This window comes from Ictalurus punctatus, chromosome 2 (genome assembly GCF_001660625.3).
Source record: "Ictalurus punctatus breed USDA103 chromosome 2, Coco_2.0, whole genome shotgun sequence".
Classification (NCBI taxonomy): Eukaryota; Metazoa; Chordata; class Actinopteri; order Siluriformes; family Ictaluridae; genus Ictalurus; species Ictalurus punctatus.
In genome coordinates, this window is record NC_030417.2 from 17,398,197 (window position 1) to 17,416,249 (window position 18,053).

The following is an 18,053-nucleotide window of genomic DNA, read 5'->3' on the forward strand; positions in this document are numbered from 1 at the left end:
TGAAATTATTTTCTTCAAATACTCCAGCATGTCAGGAAGTTGGGGTCAGAGTGCAGGGTCAGCCATGATACAGCGCCCCCTGGAGCAGAGAGGGTTAAGGGTCTTGCTCAAGGGGCCCAACAGTGGCAGCTTGGCAGTGCTGGGGCTTGAACCCCCGACCTTCCGATCAGTAACCCAGTAACCCTTAACCACCAAGCCACCACTGTCCCCATCTTTTGTGAATCTGGCGTACATTTTTAGTTTGGTTTACGTAAAAACCAAAAAAGTTTTGTATCAACCTTTGAGTAAATTTCGGTGTCAATTTTTGCATAAGAATAAATGTGATGAGGCCCACATTCGCATTGAAATGTACCATCAGTGTGTTGCTCATAACTATAGTTCTCACTCTTATTTTGCATTAAGGCAGTCATACACGAGAACTCAAAGCTAACGACAAAAAAAGACAGTTTAAACAATAGCACCATATAGTAAGCGACTAAAATGATCTCTGAACGGACGTGCATTTGTTTGATGAATAGTTTAGCGTGAGCCGTGATGTTTGTTGCCGTGCTGATATTCAGGTAGCCGTGACCTTTCCCATTGACCGGCCAGAACCTTTCAGATCAAAGCCGATCGATGACAACAAAGCCGAGGCTCTTGTTGGTCCATCCTGGAGGGAAACACCTCTAAAGGCAAGCCCAAGTTCGATCTGGTGCCCTTTTTGTGTTCCCTAAATACCTAAAGGGATTAAAGTGTTGTTCCCTACAAGCACTTTGTCTTGACGTTTCCAAAAGCCAGCTTAAAAGCCACTGGATTTTTGCTCCCGAACACGTTTAAAACGGATTATTTCTTGAATGGTTGTGTGTGAAGTCAGGAAATGAAAATGGATTGTTTTGCCCCCACGTGCTAATTGAAGCAAAGCACTGGCACTTCAAATGGGTAATTAATTGGACCAGGTAAAGCTGATTGGACAAATGAAGCCTACGCATTATGCATCATTAGCTAGAGGAAGTTAACTAGGAGTCTAATTAAATCACTGCCTGTGGATTCAGCCTGTGTTCATAAGCTGTGGAAGACAGTAGAGCGCGAGAGCTTGTGTACACCGATGTGTACTACAACTAAAAAAAATGCTAAGGTCTCTAATGACCAAGACACGTTTAAAAAGATTACTTCTTTTCACACTGTACGCGAGCCTGAAAAAAACTCGGCTGAATTCTAAGTCATCGCTAAACACGGTCGAGACTCTCATAATGAGCTGCCGTTTGACTAACAGCCAATCACGTTCATTTGCCGCTGTTTCAAGCGAAAACGTTTTACAAGATGATTCCGTGAACCTTGTTGTTTCGTTGTTCAGAAGTGTTTCGGAGTACGGATGCGCGCATACGCTGTCGATTCTGAAGCTTGTAGCCAGAAAGGTGTGTGAAAGATATCAAGACCCTTTTGTGGCATTGTGACTAATGGGTGCAAATCAACATACAGGAGATATTATCACATGAACGTCGTAGGAATTCTAAGTGATTTGGTTATATTTAACGTGATCAAAGTCTGAAGAAAAGCATGGGACTCCATTTTCCTCAATATGCTTTATATCACTTGCCATTGAGATGTAGCTAAGGTATATCTGGTTCATCCTGTACAGCTGAGTTAACGAAACACGACTATTTGCAGTGGTGAGAGGGTTAAAGTCGTACCTGTCGAGTTTGAGTCTCTGGGCGAGGAGTCTCCAGTCGGCTCCGTTGGGGCATGACGCATCCAGACTGCTGCAGATCTTCTGCCGGATGAGGTAGGGGATCTGAAAGGCGCTAGGGCCGGCCAGAGCAGGGCTGCTCTTATCCACCAGCAGGAGCTCAGCATCCAGTGGTCTGGTGTCCTGCAACACCACAATACAGTGAGCTGGGGTTTACTGTAGATCAATTAATCTGTTATTTACTGTTATTCACCAAGAGAGCTTGATATACCAATAATTAAATGAATATAACCAAACCAAAGTAATGGCGCCCCAGTTCAGAAGCACATTATGATTAGATGCCACCAAATAAACTTTTGCAGCACCTTAAATATATGATCACTAACCCAATAGATAATTGGGTTTACTAAGTGTTCATGGTCTTTTTCTCCCATCTTACGTTACTAATCTCTTACCACGACTTGAAATTCTTGTTTGATTTCGCGGTAGAACCTGGAGTGCATGTATACAGGGTGGGGGGAATAAAGCTGCCACTCGTTTGTTTTGTGCATTTTCTTTTTAATCGCTGTACATCTTTTTTTCATCGTTTTTCTACAATAGGAAGAAAGTAACGGGGAAGTTAAAGTTTCCTAGTATCCATCGACTGAAATAGACAAGTACCAGCTTTAGCTAGTGCTAGCTACAGTGATCAAGACGGTCCTACTTTAATGTGGTGCTACAAAAACACCTGCTGGCTTGCTAATGCCAATGTCCCCATGTTGGCATCTTCTCAAATTAGCCATGCTAATGGTTAGATCCCAGACCACAGGAAATAATCCTTAATCTGTATTAGGGTTAGGATTAGGGTTAGGTTCCGGGTTTAAACCTTGAACAACTATCTAATATGAGCAACAGTTAGCTAAAGATGAACTTGACTTTGTCGGAAATGAGACGTTTTTCTGCAGGAAAGATCTAAAGTGGTTTCTTTTAAGAGGTTCCTTTAAAGCTGTAGAGATTATCAAGAGGCGGATGTAAATCATAAATCCTTTAAAACGTTCGTCTCTATTTTACGGTTTATGCTCATAACCCTTCTGAACCCTTCTAAACGGTTATTTAGGACAAGTTGCTATGGCAACTGCACAAGCAATACAAGTTTTTGTGAACCCATAACCAGCTATTATTGCTAACTATAATGCCAGTGTCAGTGAGTCAGCGAAAATGGATTCAGATTGAAGTCTCGGGACTCGGAGGATTCGTTACTGACTGAACATCGTGGAAGTGTTTAGAAGAAGATGCACAGTTTATTGAAGCACTTTCCCTGATGGAACTGATCAGTGTTAGCTAACGAGTTGGGTTCCGTGCCAGAGCGGAGAGATGTGCTGCGGGTGTAAACAGCCAGCTGTGTTACCTTGGAGATGTTGAAGTCGAGGCTGAAGCTCTGGCCTTCACCCTCCACCTGCCACACACACAGCGTGCAGGAGAGCTCGCACGTGCTCACACTCATCCGCTCCAGCGTGAAGGCGCAGTGCAAACTCCGCTGTGTGCCGCTCCAGATGTGATAGAACGGGATCTCCTGCACGTGCGCACATACACACACACACACACAGGGTGAACACTTTAACAGGCGTATCTACAAGTCCACCAGATATATGTACTGCAACCCATGTAGTCACACTACATGTGTGTGTTAACGCTTTTAAACACTATTCTCCTGTACATCCTGTGTGAGAGAGGGATGGAGGGATGGATGAAAAAAGATAGAGGATAGTTCAACACTAACTACTATGGATGGATGGACAGACTGATAGATGGATAGATGGATGGATGGATGATAGATAGACAGACAGAGAGATAGAAGGATAGACGGATGGATAGATGGAAAGATAGATGGATAGACAGATAGGTGGTTGAATAGATAGATAGATCTAAGGCAGGAGGAGTCAGTGTGTATCACACACTCAGGTCATGAAGCTTCTGTTATTACACAGTACATCTTACAGTTGTGAAGTAAATTATCTCAGAGAAAACAATCCTATACTGTCGTGTATGTGTGTGCGTGAGCAAGAGTGTGTGAATGTGTGTTAAACAATTACATGACAACCTCTTTACCCTTTCCAAACCTGTAATTACACACCTACCATTTAACACCAGAAAAAGAAACAGTTTTCACAACAAAAAGGCACTCTGTTACACCTTAAACTGTCTGTCTGACCGACTGTCTGTCTGTGTCAAATTCCTTGTATGTCTGCCTGTCTGTCCAACTATTTGTTTGTCTGTCCATCTCTGTCAAACTTTGTCTGTCTGTCTGTTAAAATGTTTGTCTGTCTATCAGCCTTTTTGTCTGTCTGTCTGGGTATGTCTGTTAAGCTAATTGCCAGAGCCATATCTCCCTGCAGGTTTCCCACTGAAGCTAAGCAGGGTTGAGTCTGGTCAGTACCTGGATGGGAGACCTCCTGGGGAAAACTAAGGTTACTGCTGGAAGTGGTATTAGTGAGGCCAGCAGGGGATGCTCACCCTGTGGTCTGTGTGGTGCCTGATGCCCCAATATAGTGACAGTCACACTATACTGTAAAAACAGCACAGTCTTTTGGGATGAGACATAAAAAAGAGGTGCTGATTCCATGTGGTCATTAAAAATCCCAGGACACTTATTGTAAAAACGTAGGGGTGAAATTCCCCCATAGGCCCTTATCTATCATGGCCCCCTAATAATCCCCTACATCACTCTCTCCTCTTCACTAATAGCTGGTGTGTTGTGGGCGATCTGGTGCAATATGGCTTTGAGTGCTATATAATTGCCTGTCTGTGTCAAACTCCTGGTCTGTCTGTCTGGTTGTCTGTCTGTCTGTCTTTGCCCATCTGTCCATTTCTGTCAAACTTTGTTAAACTGTTTGTCTGCCTGACTGTCTATTAGCCTTTTTGTCTGTCTGTATCTATGTCTGTTAAACTAACTGTCTTCCTGTCAATTTATTAATTTGTTTGTCTGTCTGTCAACCTGTTTATCTCGTTGTCTATCTGTATGTCCATCTATCTGTAGGTGTACTTGTCTGTTTGTTCATCCAGACTCTCCCCCTATATGTTAATACCTGCCTGACTGATCCTGACTGCTATCTATCTATCTATCTATCTATCTATCTATCTATCTATCTATCTATCTATCTATGAAAGCGTTTGAGAAGCAGACAGCACTGTGTTGCATTTTGAACAGGCGAGTCTGTGACATTAATCACTGGTTCTTTAGAACATCGGGTCATGATGGAGGGGTTCTGTGGGACGCAGACTAGCGAAAGTCCAATAAAATATGATTTATGAGTAAGCGGTCAGTGCAGCCTGTCTGCACACAGGTGTGTGTGTGTGTGTGTGTGTGTGTGTGTGTGTGTGTGAGAGAGAGAGTGAGTGAGCGAGCGAGTGAGCGAGCTGTAATTACCAGGCAAGCAGTAAGTACTAATCTGAAATAAAAGGCACAAATATGATCCCATTATTGTCATCATTTGTGAACATTAAACATTACACATTATGAATCACGGGAACAAACACACTGATGCTTTTACGATGACACAGTAATAACTTACACACAGGTCCCTCTGTTTATTACCTTTGCAGAAGATTTGATTAACTGTTATAGAATAAGGTCAGGACTGCAGGCAGCCACCTCTAGACTCCTAGTCAATGTCTCTAACCTCTCGCAGTGTGTGCTTTGTGCCTATAGGGGGAGCTGTTGCTCAGTGTGATACACACACACATACACACATACACGCACACACACTAAACCCTCGCTAGGTTGAGCATTACTGAGATAAGAGATGAGGAGTGTGTGTCCTGAGCGCTCCTACACCTCTGCACTGTGCCTTCTACTCTCTCATTCTCCCACGAGAATCTATGCTCCATCTCTCCTCCAGCTCACTAAAATACACACACACACACACACACACACACAGACTATAGAAGGAGGAGTGAGGGAGGAAAGTATTTCCATGCAGCTCTATATTTATCTCCCTCCACAGCCGTGAGCTTCAAACTGCCCTGCACTGAAATCTGCAGGAAGTGAGCAGTAAATCTGCCACGTCTCTTCACTCTGACTTCTACTCACTCGCTTACTACTCATTTATGATAGCTGTCTGTCTGTCTCTCTGTCTCTTTATCTATCTATCTATCTGTATGTATGTACTGTATGTCTACCTGTCTGTCTCGCTTTATCTTGCCGTATATATGTATGACTGCTGTCTATCTGTTTAGCTGTCTACCTGTACGTCTGCCTATCTGTCTGTCTCTACCTTGCTGTCTATATGTATGTCTGCCTGTTTATCTGTCTGTCTGTTTAGATGTCTGTCCATCTGTCTACTTGTATTTCTGTCTGTTATCTATCTTGTCTGTCTATCTGTGTCTCCATCTAGCTGTCTATCTGTATGTCTACCTGTCTACCTAGCCGTCTGTTTTTTTCTGCCTATCTATCCAGCTGTTTTTCTAGCTGTCTCTGTCTAGCTGTCTATACATCGGTCTGTCTCTGTATATCTGTCTATCTGTAAGTAGGTCTGTCTGTCAGTCCCTCGATCTAGCTGTCTCTTTACCTGTCTTTGTGTCTGTCTGTGTATGTATAATTATCCCTGTCTAACTGTCTCTCTGTCTAAGCTATTTATTTACCTGTCTGTCTATTTGCATTTCTGCTTGTGTATGTCTCTATCTAGCTGTCTATTTATCTGCCTGTCTCTCTATCTGTTGATCTAGCTATATATTTGTCTATCCACCTAGCTGTCTGTCTGTCCATCCATCCATCAATCCATCCATACATCCATTCATACTGGTTTTCTGTCTATCTGTGCAGCCATCTATCTGTCTGTCTAACCTGCTATTGATTTAGCAACCAGTTTTCCATCCATCCATCCTTCCATCCCTCCCTTTATCTGTTGCTCCATTTACCTGCAGCTGGCTGTCTTTCTGTTTATACATCTATCTATCTGTCCATCCATTTCTTTCTCCATCCATCCATCCATCTGTATGTCTGTCTATTGATTGTTTATCTATCCGATTATACATCAGATTATCTGCCCATCTATCTGTACGTTCATTTGTTGTCTGTCCATCCATCTATCTTTCTAAATAACTAGCTAGCTACATGTCTGCATGTTGATCTATTTATCCATCGATTTGTCCATCCAGTGTCTCCTCCTATAAGTTAATACGTGCCTGCCTGCCAATGTCTTACCTATCTAATCGATCAATCTATATAACCTGTCTAACCTGTTATCCATCTGTCCATCCATCCATCCTTCCTGCACCTGCTAATTTCTATCTATCTATCTATCTATCTATCTATCTATCTATCTATCTATCTATCTATCATTCTGTCGCTCTCTATATCAATCAATTGCATCGTTATGTAAATTCCGGTGCTCAGGTAGCTCTTATTGTATCTCCGTGTGTCTCCGCTACGCCAAGATTTGTGGCTCAGCTGCTCGCACTGTAATGGAGCTGGGCTCCATTGCCGTACGTTCAGAAACGATCCTAATGAGGCCAAACCAAAGAAATATCCCATTAGAAGGCTCAGCAATGCAGAACGGTGCAGCATTAAAAACCTGATGCTGGCTGGAGCGACGTATCAAGAGCCCTTTTAAATGTGGCGCCCGTGGGGAAATCTGCTAAACTCCTGCTCACAGAGCCAATGATCAAACTCAGGCAGTGGAACGTGCATGCAGAGCTATGTAAAAGAGAGAGAGAGAGGGGGGGGGGGAGGGAACAATAGCTGGGGGCCATTTGAAGGATAAATAAGTGTAATAGCAGGGTGAGGGTATGAGTCAGATTCGGCGAGATGAGGAGAATAAAAGCGAGAAAGGAGAGAAGGAAAGCTATAATGACAGAGAAAGGAAGAAAAAGGTTCCTAGTAATGCTTTGTAGAGCCATTAATGGTCTATACCCTCATATAAAACATAAAAGAAGTACCACAGGTACAGACTTTATGCTCTGAAGTTACACAGATCCCTGACACAAGAAATCCATCAAGCTCCCTTTTTCAGCAACTTTTAGATTTTATATCTGTTTTTAGTCACATTAGGAGTTTATTAAGTATTTTCACAAATTATAGTGTTCTTCTTTTGTGGCAAGAGATATCAAGTCGGAAAGTGGAAAGATTTCAGACTTATTTGTCATTTTAGTCCATAGCTCTAGTAACGTGATAACGTGAAGCACCATTATGAAGCGAAACAAATTGTTCAAATTGTCTTATTTATTAAGAATAAAAAATAAAAACTTGAATACGCTTTGAGTTTATACAGTTCAATTGGTAACATGCTTTGAGCTCCATTCCACATAGAGTACTATTCCTACCTGGTAGGCAGTGAGCAGCTTGCTCCTCCACTGGGCCTGTGGGAGGTCATGGATGGAGAGACGCAGGTTATGGTAGCTGTCTTTAAACAGGAGAACATGTGGCTCGTCAATGAGGCGACCTCCAAGCTGTGCCTCCATCTGCATCACCTCCTACAGAGACGACACAACAGCAAACACAGCCGAGTTTCAGGTACAGTCTGCCACCGAGCACTGTTTTCTAAATGTATTCGATCCATATTATTCAAGGACACCATTTTGTCTTTATCTTAAATCAACATGAGCATTTCCCATTGTGTGCGAAATACTCATAGGAAATGAAGTATATGTAAGTATAATTTTAAAAAAAAATCCATTTACACGTGGTAGTAAACACTCATGGGTCTACATGTTAGTCAATAATCACTTTGTTGTTCAAAATGAAAGCAAAAAACATGATTATGGGGTCAGGGAAGGGACAAAATCCTCTACAATCTGATGCTCTGAGTCATCCTGATGATCCTGTAAAAGTAACTCACAGCCAGTGCTCTGTCAAGAGTCTGAATTGGTTTGGGAATTTGCACTCGTACATCAAACGTCACAACCTTAGGCAGGAAAGAAGTCCGATTACTGGCAGGAGGCACAGCACATCAGGAGTGGGAGACAGTCATGAAGAGAAAAACTGATTTAGGAGTAGAACAGGTAAGACATTTATTTGTTCCCTTACTTGGTGGGAGGCTAGTGAGTATTCTGATTGGTCCTCATTGTGGAGTTTGCATCGTTATCCAGTTGTGAAAGAGATATGCTCAGTTAGCAAGTGGATAAATTGTTGCATTTGTTTGGTGTGAGTTTTTGTACATTTTAGGGACGATGACAGAACACTGTGTCTTTATTTTAGCCAGCAGAAGTGATAGTTTTGTTCTCTTCACTATATTCCAGCTTTAAAAGCATGACTTTATCTAATAACTTCCAGTTTGCCAACTGAAGGAAGATTTCAGTTCTGTTTGTGCAGACGTACACTATTAGATTAACACATGTGTGGAACTGAACAATAATTGGCTATAAGTCAAGGTTTAATCCCAATACAAGAAACCAGATAATGGTAGTGTGCGGTTTACATGCTGAATTGAATAGTAGAGTTAACATCAAATAATTGAAGTAACAAACTTTTGCACAACTTGTTTTATTTCAAGCAGAGCTGTCAAATATATGGCCTGCAGATTGGGACCAGCCCAATGGAGACTCAAATCCGGTCCACCAAATGAATTTAGAACCAACGGACTAAATTTGGACCCTAATTGCATTGAAAGGTTTGAAAAAAGTGCTAGTATCTGTTATTCCACTAGGGGGCATAATGGAGCAGTACTTTTTTTTTGTCGGTCTACAACACCAAGCGCTTTGTGCGGGACTTTGTGGCTTTGTGGTAAAAGCCTTGCCGCTGAACGCAGAGGTTACTGGTTTGAACCTGGTGTGTCCTCACACTGGGTAGGTTGAACTGTTGGTTGAATGAGAAAGTGGTGGAGATTGGGTGGTGAAATGCAGGAGTGGTCATTGTGACTGAAGTAAATGGTGTGTGAAGTCACCAGAAAAAGTGTGGGTGATAGGTTTTTTACAGCACTCCCTATATATAAAATGCAAAAACTAAGTCAAACCCCTCTATTAAAGCTCCAAAAGACCTCAGAAACCATGCCACTAACCATTATACCACTCAAGGACAAGTGAGGATATTGCTTCTTGGACATTTGGCTCAATAAATGGCTCAACCATGCAAAGAGGAGATGGTTATTTCACTCAAATGGTCAATCACTTCCCTGTAGTTGCTAATAAGTAGCTGATTTCAGCACTCAACATATAATTAGCTAAAGCATCTGAGCCATCATCTTCCCCACCATATTTACCCTTTGGTCAAATCCCAGACTCTGGCTTATAGATTCAAAACTATAAACCATTTTTTGGGTGGGAAAGGTTCTAAACCCGAGGTGTCCAATCTTATCCACAAAGGGCCAGTGTAGGTGCAGGTTTTCATTCCAATCAAGCAGGAGCGACACCTAATTCCACATGTTCAATCAGTCGATCTTGACTTCCAATAGAAAAGATGTGGCTTCTGCTTTGGTTGGAATGAAAACCTGCACCCTCACCGGCCCTTCAACCACCCTTTCACCCAGATTTGAACCAACAACCCCTGAGTTCCAATTGAGCCCCAGGATCTTGTACTAGCAACTTGTTTAATAGAACTTTTACATTTTGTATACTTAAATCCTGTGCTAAAATGAAGCAGAAGGGCAGACTCAAACCAGGGCTATCACGCATCAGAAACCACAACACAATCCACTACACCAGTGAAAGACAAGAGAAGACACTGGACTTTTGGCTCAATACATGACTCAACAGTGCAAGTCACAGAGATTCAACAATGAAATGTTTACTGGAAGAGGAGATGTTCCCAGCATTTGATCACTGAAATGGTCAATCACTTCCCTGTAGTTGTCGCTAAGTAGCTGATTTCAGCACTCAACATATAATTACCTAAAGAACCCTAGCCATCACTTAGTTATCATCTTCCCCACACCAGCATTTTGTGGATAAGATTAGACACTGTTCTAAACAAACCATTTTTTTCCCCACCCAACTCTCCCAGATTGAAACCGACAACCTCTGAGCTCAGGGGTGAGAAGTTTACAAAAAAGACACCAACTTCCACATAACTGCATTGCTGTGGTAGGGCCTTTGTCTTTAAAATTGAAATCCAGGAAAATCAACAAGTTTTAAATATGCTAAATGTTTGTAAGATGACATCATTCTTCAGAGTGATTTATAAATAAAGCTCGAAACGGGTGTAGTTTATACACACACTACTTTCCACCTGTCTGCACATGGACGCCACAAAACCTTCGGGAAGTTAACCAGAACTTCTTTTTCTCTGCTGAAGCTTTGGAGACATGGACAAAACAGTGAACAGTGGTCCACATTTTCTCATGCCTGTATCATCCTAAGATCTACACTGGTAAAGACTTATAATCATAAATAGAGGTTTGTTTTTAGTTTGGAAAAAATGAACTAATTCAAATATCACAGAAAGATACAAACAAAAATAATATCTACTGCGTGAGTGGGAAAAGAACAGTCCTGCACATCATGGCATTTCATTGCATTACACTTTAGTGTCTAATGCAGTGACCACACACACACACACACACACAAAAACCTCTGCTATAGGTGATGTCCAACAGAGCAAAAGACTCAACATTCAAAAGAAAATACAGTCTGGACAAGTACTACTTGAGCACCACTCGATCCCTGACTCATGCTGGCAGTGCACTCGCATCCGATGGATTCTGGAGGAGCAAATATGAAGCTAATGTGCTGGAAGAAACACGCTCTGGAAGGGCAGATGGATGTGGCCGTATGGTGTGGCGGCTTTACTGTGTGAACGCCGATGCACACGGATTGAATTCGGAGAGCGAGTCTAATTAAGATGGAGAATCTCTGCGATTCTTATCTGCGGCACAATTTCATTCGCTGCTCACTTCAGGCTAGACTGGCTTCAATTAAAATGCTAAGGAAGCCAGTACTTCAAATTATCATTTGAAACACGGATACTTGCGTTCGTCTGACTGCTGCAAAATCTTACAGGCTGTGTTGTAACACCGAGATCAGATCAGCTAGTCTCTCTGCTCCCTAATGAGGACATAACGAGCCCAATTTTAAGCATGTCCCTTCACAGAGACTCTTTTTAACCAGCCATTTAGACTTAAAGCGGTGGAGTTGCTGTCTTTCAAGCCGCGCTCACATCCTCGTGGCCTTTTTGCCTCGCGTGGTGGGGACCAAAGGTCACAGGTTATCTCTCCAGTCGTCCGGGGTCGCGTGAGTCAATAGCGGAGGCCAATCAAATCTGGAGAGCCATATAATCTCTCACTGTGTGGCTTTTACTCGCACAAAAGGCTCTGTAGGGCAGCTCCAAAGCTCCTCGTTTAGCGCTGTCCTCTTCTAAGCACAATTACTCTTTGGGCAGGAATTAGCATTGCAAATGGTGGCTCGTGGACTTTGATCCAGATTCTGACCCATCAGCAGATCGAGCCGAGAGCCTGCCAATTATCCCATTATGAAGCCCTGGCACCCTGAATACCAATGCAGACGTCCTGCCAGCGTCCCGAGAGCTTCGGATTAACAAGCAAGCATAAATCTGTCAGTCTCAGCGTGCTGTTTTTACACCATCACGCCCCAAACATAAAAAATACGCACTCTCGGTTTGTGTGTTTGTTTTCCACATGTGGTTTCGACAGAGAGAGTAATGGCCTCCTGTATGCCTCATTGTCTTCTTAATAAATTGCTTTGTGCGTCTGCACATTTACTGCGGGGGAAAAAAAGCAACCGAGAGAACTCCCTAAAACTTTATTTAGTTGAGTGAGGGGAAAGCGCTTGACACCTTCGTTGGCAGATCAGAAGAGATTTCTCATTTATTTACACAACAGATGCAGAGGAAGACAAATTCAAGAGAAGCGCACTGTCTGAGAGAAAATGCCATGTGGCGATGGTTAAAACTGAGTTTTGAGAAGCCACTCGGGGGGGAAGGCCACCATGCACTCTTCTTCCTTGATTTTGTTTATTTTAAGAAGGGATAAAGAGACAAGATATAAAAAGCGAGATATAAAGTGGAGAGAGAGGAAAAAGTGAGAGCGGCAATGAAGAATGGTGAGGGAAATTCAGAGAGAGAGCAAGTGAGCGAAAAAAGGATGGAGAAGCAGCTTAGCGTTTTCGCCTTGAGGTCAGAAGAGTGTTAAGCTTCAGAGAGACAGATAACTGGATTATTGGAGGCCCGGACGCAGCTCTCCAGCTTTTCAGCCTCGTCTGTCCGGTTGCCTCGGCTCACTCGCTGCAGCGTCTGATAGACTCGGTCCAACCGGGAATAGACGAGACTCTTGTATAGTTAATCTTCCCCGTCTGCCTGTGACAGAAGGAGGTTAGCCGGTGCGCTAACTCTTAGGCGACAAACTGTTCTCGGTTGGAGAAGTAAAAAAGGTTTAAAGGCGATTTTGAAAAAGACGCTGTCTGACAGCTTCAACCAATCAAAATAAATGCGTTAAAGGATGGACGTTTCAGAGCAGGACCAAACTTTTAAGTGTATCAGGAAAAGGAAACGTGTTAATGCTAAAGGACCAAACAAGTGCCATGAGAAACACTGACAAGCAACGTTTTTTTTCCTCTCAAATCTATGTAAATGACGTATAACACTGAAAAGGAACAACTCCAAATCATTGGCTCGAATGATTCTTCTGACTTTTCTTCAGTTCGTCACTTATTTCCTACCTGTAATTAGTTCCCATTTACTTGATGCGCACAAATGAAAGAAAAACAAAGAAAAATAAAGCCTTCTCGATAACAGTGTTGTCTACACAGAAATCCAACTGTAGTCTGTTTTGTTTTGCTTGTTGATTGAATAGCTTACATTTATAGCATCTGGCAGATGCCCTTATCCAGAGCGACTTAACAGTTGAAGGTTAAGGGCCTTCCTTGCTCAAGGGCCCAACAGCCGCAGCTTAGTAGTGCTGGGATTTGAACACATGACCTTCCAATCAGAAGTCCAACATCTTAACCACTAAGCTTCCCTTTCTATAGCTAAGTTTCATGTGCATGATGAACACAGATAAAAACATGCAAATGCCTTAAAAAAACTTTCAGATTTTTTTCTCCTGGAAGCTTGTTGCCAGAAAAATAACAGAAAATGAATATCGTCCAACAACAACGGGACAACAACAGAATGTTCTGATGATCGATTCATACTGGCTAGTTTCTTATCATTCTTCCATGTGTGCTAATCTTTAACAAGCAAATGTGACTGATTACATGAAAGAAAAAAAAAAAAAAAGTCACACTAATTATGACTAGGAATGGGGTTAAAAATTTTGGTTTCCGCCGGTGCCAATGGAATCCTGATGACTATACATTTAACTAAGAGAAATATCCTCAAGTCCAGAATACAAATCACAATATATGTACGTTCCTGTTACCTTAACATTTCAGTACCATATGAACATTATCTTAACATACAGAAATATTTACTTTATGGAAAAATAATTAGCTATCAACCTGGCCATCACTGACAGCTATAGACAGTCAATAAAGCAAAAAGCCAGAAGTAGGTGAGTGTACACGAGTGTACGACGCAAAGCAGAGAGGCGTATTGCTATAGTAAAATGACACCAAAAAACACTATGATAAAATCCAGCGTTTAATGTATTATTATTATTATTATTATTATTATTATTAACAATATTCACAATAGACAGAAGCTTTGGTTGCAATTATTTGATTAATTAATTAATTCAGTTATTGATGATGCTGTAAGAGGTGTGTGTGTGTCAAGGAGTTTACAACAACTCTGAACAGCCAATCAGATTTTAGCACCATTTAAAAATATATATAATTAAATATAGATAAACTGATCGGTGGTGACTAATTGCTGTGTGCTTTTGATTTATTTTTGTAGTGTACATTTTTAATCATTAAACTATTTTATCCTTGAACTGCTCAGTCTCAGCATTGGGATTTGAATCTGCTTTACTTGGGATTAAAAAAAAAAAAAAAAAAAAGACAGAAAAGAAACGTCTGGCAGATCAATGAATATAAAATAAATAAATGTAAATGTCTGGGTGAATTAAGGCAAGCGAACTGTCTGTTGTTAATATCTGAAAACCTGAAAGTCTCTTTGCTCGGCAGTAATGATGTATGATCAGTGATAGTGCACTAGACTGACTTTAAATAAATCAAGTGAAAGCAATAACACATGGATGCAGACGTTAAAATAACGTGTGATATGAACCACACAGGAGGAAGAGATGAATTAATAATCATGATAATAATAACTGCAATTCCTGTGCAATATTAAATAACAACAGGATTGCAATCCGTGCTTTTTGCGATTTCATATTTGGATATATAGCGCTCTGGGTTTTTTTTGGGTTTTTTTTCCTAAAGTGAATGAAAGAGATTGAAGATGCAGTCGTGAAAATAAAACGACTCGGAAGATGAACGACCCCTTTGCATTGAGTCGACAAACAATTCAGCATGTGAGACGGGAATTTTTTGAACGATGACGTGCAGATGTTCATTATAAAGACGTATCTGCATATAGTTAAGCATTCCCTCGAGCTGAGCTGGTCTTATTGTCTTTCTCTCTTCATCTATAAAAGCCTCTCTTCGTCTATGTCACCATCTCTTCCTCTCGCGCTCTCTCTCGCTCTGATGGATCAAGCCCATCAGCATGTCTTCCACAGCCTCCCTCATCTCTGAGTAATAACTTCGAGTGTGAGCATGGAGGCAGCTGTGCTACACACACACACAGGCACACACACGCACGCACACACACGCACACAAACACACACACACATACAGTTGCAATCAAAATTATTCAACCCCCATTGCAAATCAGGTTTATTGTCAAAATGTACAGAATTTCAGCTGTTTACAATGAACAACTCAAACAAAAGCAATTGAAATAGTTCAACACGACAAATGCTTCAAGTGTGTCTCCGAATTCAACTGAAAATGTAACTTATAATGATTTTTAAGTTTTATAAGTCAAAATTATTCAACCCCCTGAATAGAATCCCTCACAACAGCCCAAATATGCAGAACAGGTGTTGTCTCAAGCAGACCTGATGTAATTAATCAATGGCTTCATTAGTTGCAGCAGGTGTGCTTGAGCAGGAACACATGAAATACCTGAACTGGCTAGGGGTAGAAAATGTATTAAATACCTGGACGGGGCAGAAAAAGGAAGCTATCAACGGCTGCAGCCAGATTTCTGAGAAAGCAGGTTGTGAAAAACCCTCGAGTGACTGCAAAAGACCTGCAGCAAGACTTGGCGGAAACAGGCACTGACGTTTCGGTGAGTACAGTAAGGCATGTAAAATGCAGAAGGTTTCCATGCCAGAACTCCAAGACGTACACCATTACTGACCCAAAAGCACAAGAAGAGTCGGCTCAAAATCATATAAATAAGGCACAGAAGTTTTGGGATTCTTTTCTGTGGAGCGATGAAACAAAACTGAAACTTTTCGGCATGATGGATCAGCGGTATGTCTGGAGGAAGAAGAATGAAGAAAGAACACCCTGTTCAAGCATGGTGGTGGCTTGGTGATGCTCTGGGGCTGCTTTGCATCCTCTGGCACTGGAAACCTGCAGCATATGGAAGGCAAGATGGATTCACTGAAGTATCAGGAAATCCTAGGAGAAAACATCATGCCATCTGTGAGGAAGCTGAAGCTGAGGTGTCATTGGACCTTCCAACAGGACAACAATCCCAAGCATACCTCAGATTCCACCAAGGCTTGGTTGTAGAAGTCGTCCTGGAAGATTCTACAGGGCCATCACTGTCACCTGACTTCAACCTCATAGAAAATCTCTGGTGGGATTTGAAGAAGGCAGTTGCAGCACGCAAACCCAAGAATATTAATGAATTGGAGGACATTGCTCATGAGGAATGGGCTAAGATTCTTCAGGACCACTACCAGAAGCTGGTGTCTGGCTATGCATCTCGTTTGCAGCAGGTCATAACAGCAAAAGGGTGCTCTAATAAGTACTAAAGATGCTTGCCATGAAGGGTTTGAATATTTTTGAGACTGGAGAAGTCATTATAATTTGCAATTTCAGTTGAATTTGTGGAAACCACTTGAAGCATTCGTTGTGCTGAACTATTTCAATTTCTTTTGTTTGATTTGTTCATCGCAAACAGCTGAAATTCTGTACATATTGACATAAACCTGATTTACAATGGGGGTTGAATAATTTTTATTGCAACTGTATACAGAAACACACACAGACACACACATACAGGAATACATGCACTTTGCTCTTGATAAATCATGGTGAAGAAGTAAGCGCAACACTGAGACGTGTCATTTCTCTCACTCTCCATCTGTCTCCTCTCGACGAAGCTGAGTGTCACATTAAACTTTACGTCACGGAGCTGACGCTGCGCTTTCCAACCAACACACACATGCAATTATACTCTGCATTTAGACAAAGGTCAAACCGGAGAGCTCTCTCATTTACACACACACACAAGCTATGCTATGCCGAGTCAGCACCCGAAACACCAGACGTTACCCACGGATTCAGCGAGGAAGAAAAAAATCTCATCCAGCATCTCATATGTAGTCTAGACACGACGTTAGCTGAATTTCAGGGATGTCACGTCAGCATGGCTAGTTTAATAAGCAAGCTCAAAATAACACATCAAACATCATAAAACCATCAAACAATTCATCATGGCGTCCAAAATCAATCATCCACCAAGACGTGTCATACGAAATAAGCACAATTTCATCCAATTATGTTTTCACCCATCATTCGTCACTAGTATGTTTGAAAAAAAAAGGGCTGTAGAATCCGTTCAGGCATTAAACAAATAATGGTTGGTCGTATATTAAATATTGCTAACATGTCATAACATAATAAATAGCTAGCTAACTAGTATAACAGTAGAATAAAGGCACAGGTGCCACTGCTTTAAATACATGTTTCTGGGATTAATGGAACTGCCTGTATCTAGATCCATGTTTTTGGGTAGTCCCCAAGATGGAAGCCTCTATAACGTTACAATATTTACACTTGTATGGCAAATCTAAGTCTGATAATAAAAGTAAGACAAAAAAAAATTAATAAAGAAGAGAATCGTTGCTCTGGTGAAGTTTTCTGTGAATAATTTTGGAAGGAGTCTCCAGTGTGAGCAATGTTTACTGCTGATATAACGCAACTAAGAAATAAGGGATGGCATAAAACATTGCTATATCGATTATTGATTATATATACACAGTATTTCACAAAAGTGAGTACACCCCTCACATTTTTGTAAATATTTGATTAAATCTTTTCATGTGACAACACTGAAGAAATGACACTTTGCTACAATGTAAAGTAGTGAGTGTACAGCTTGTATAACAGTGTAAATTTGCTGTCCCCTCAAAATAACTCAACACACAGCCATTAATGACTAAACCGCTAGCAACAAAAGTGAGTACACCCCTAAGTGAAAATGTCCAAATTGGGCCCAAAGTGTCAATATTTTGTGTGGCGACCATTATTTTCCAGCACTGCCTTAACCCTCTTG

At 41.5% G+C, this 18,053-nt stretch overlaps 1 protein-coding gene across 4 annotated transcripts in view; it reads right to left on the bottom strand.

Moving 5' to 3' along the window:
• The window catches only part of unc5a (unc-5 netrin receptor A), a 231,678-nt gene that overhangs the window by 7,768 nt on the left and 205,857 nt on the right, over positions 1-18,053 (bottom strand). For all 4 annotated transcript variants that reach the window (XM_053688507.1, XM_017490117.3, XM_017490110.3 and 1 more), the window contains 3 exons: positions 7,967-8,116; positions 3,054-3,218; positions 1,671-1,849 (listed from right to left, as the gene is read on the bottom strand). In XM_053688507.1, the coding sequence (XP_053544482.1) occupies positions 1,671-1,849; positions 3,054-3,218; positions 7,967-8,116 (494 nt within the window). The remainder of the gene's footprint in view (positions 1-1,670; positions 1,850-3,053; positions 3,219-7,966; positions 8,117-18,053) is intronic.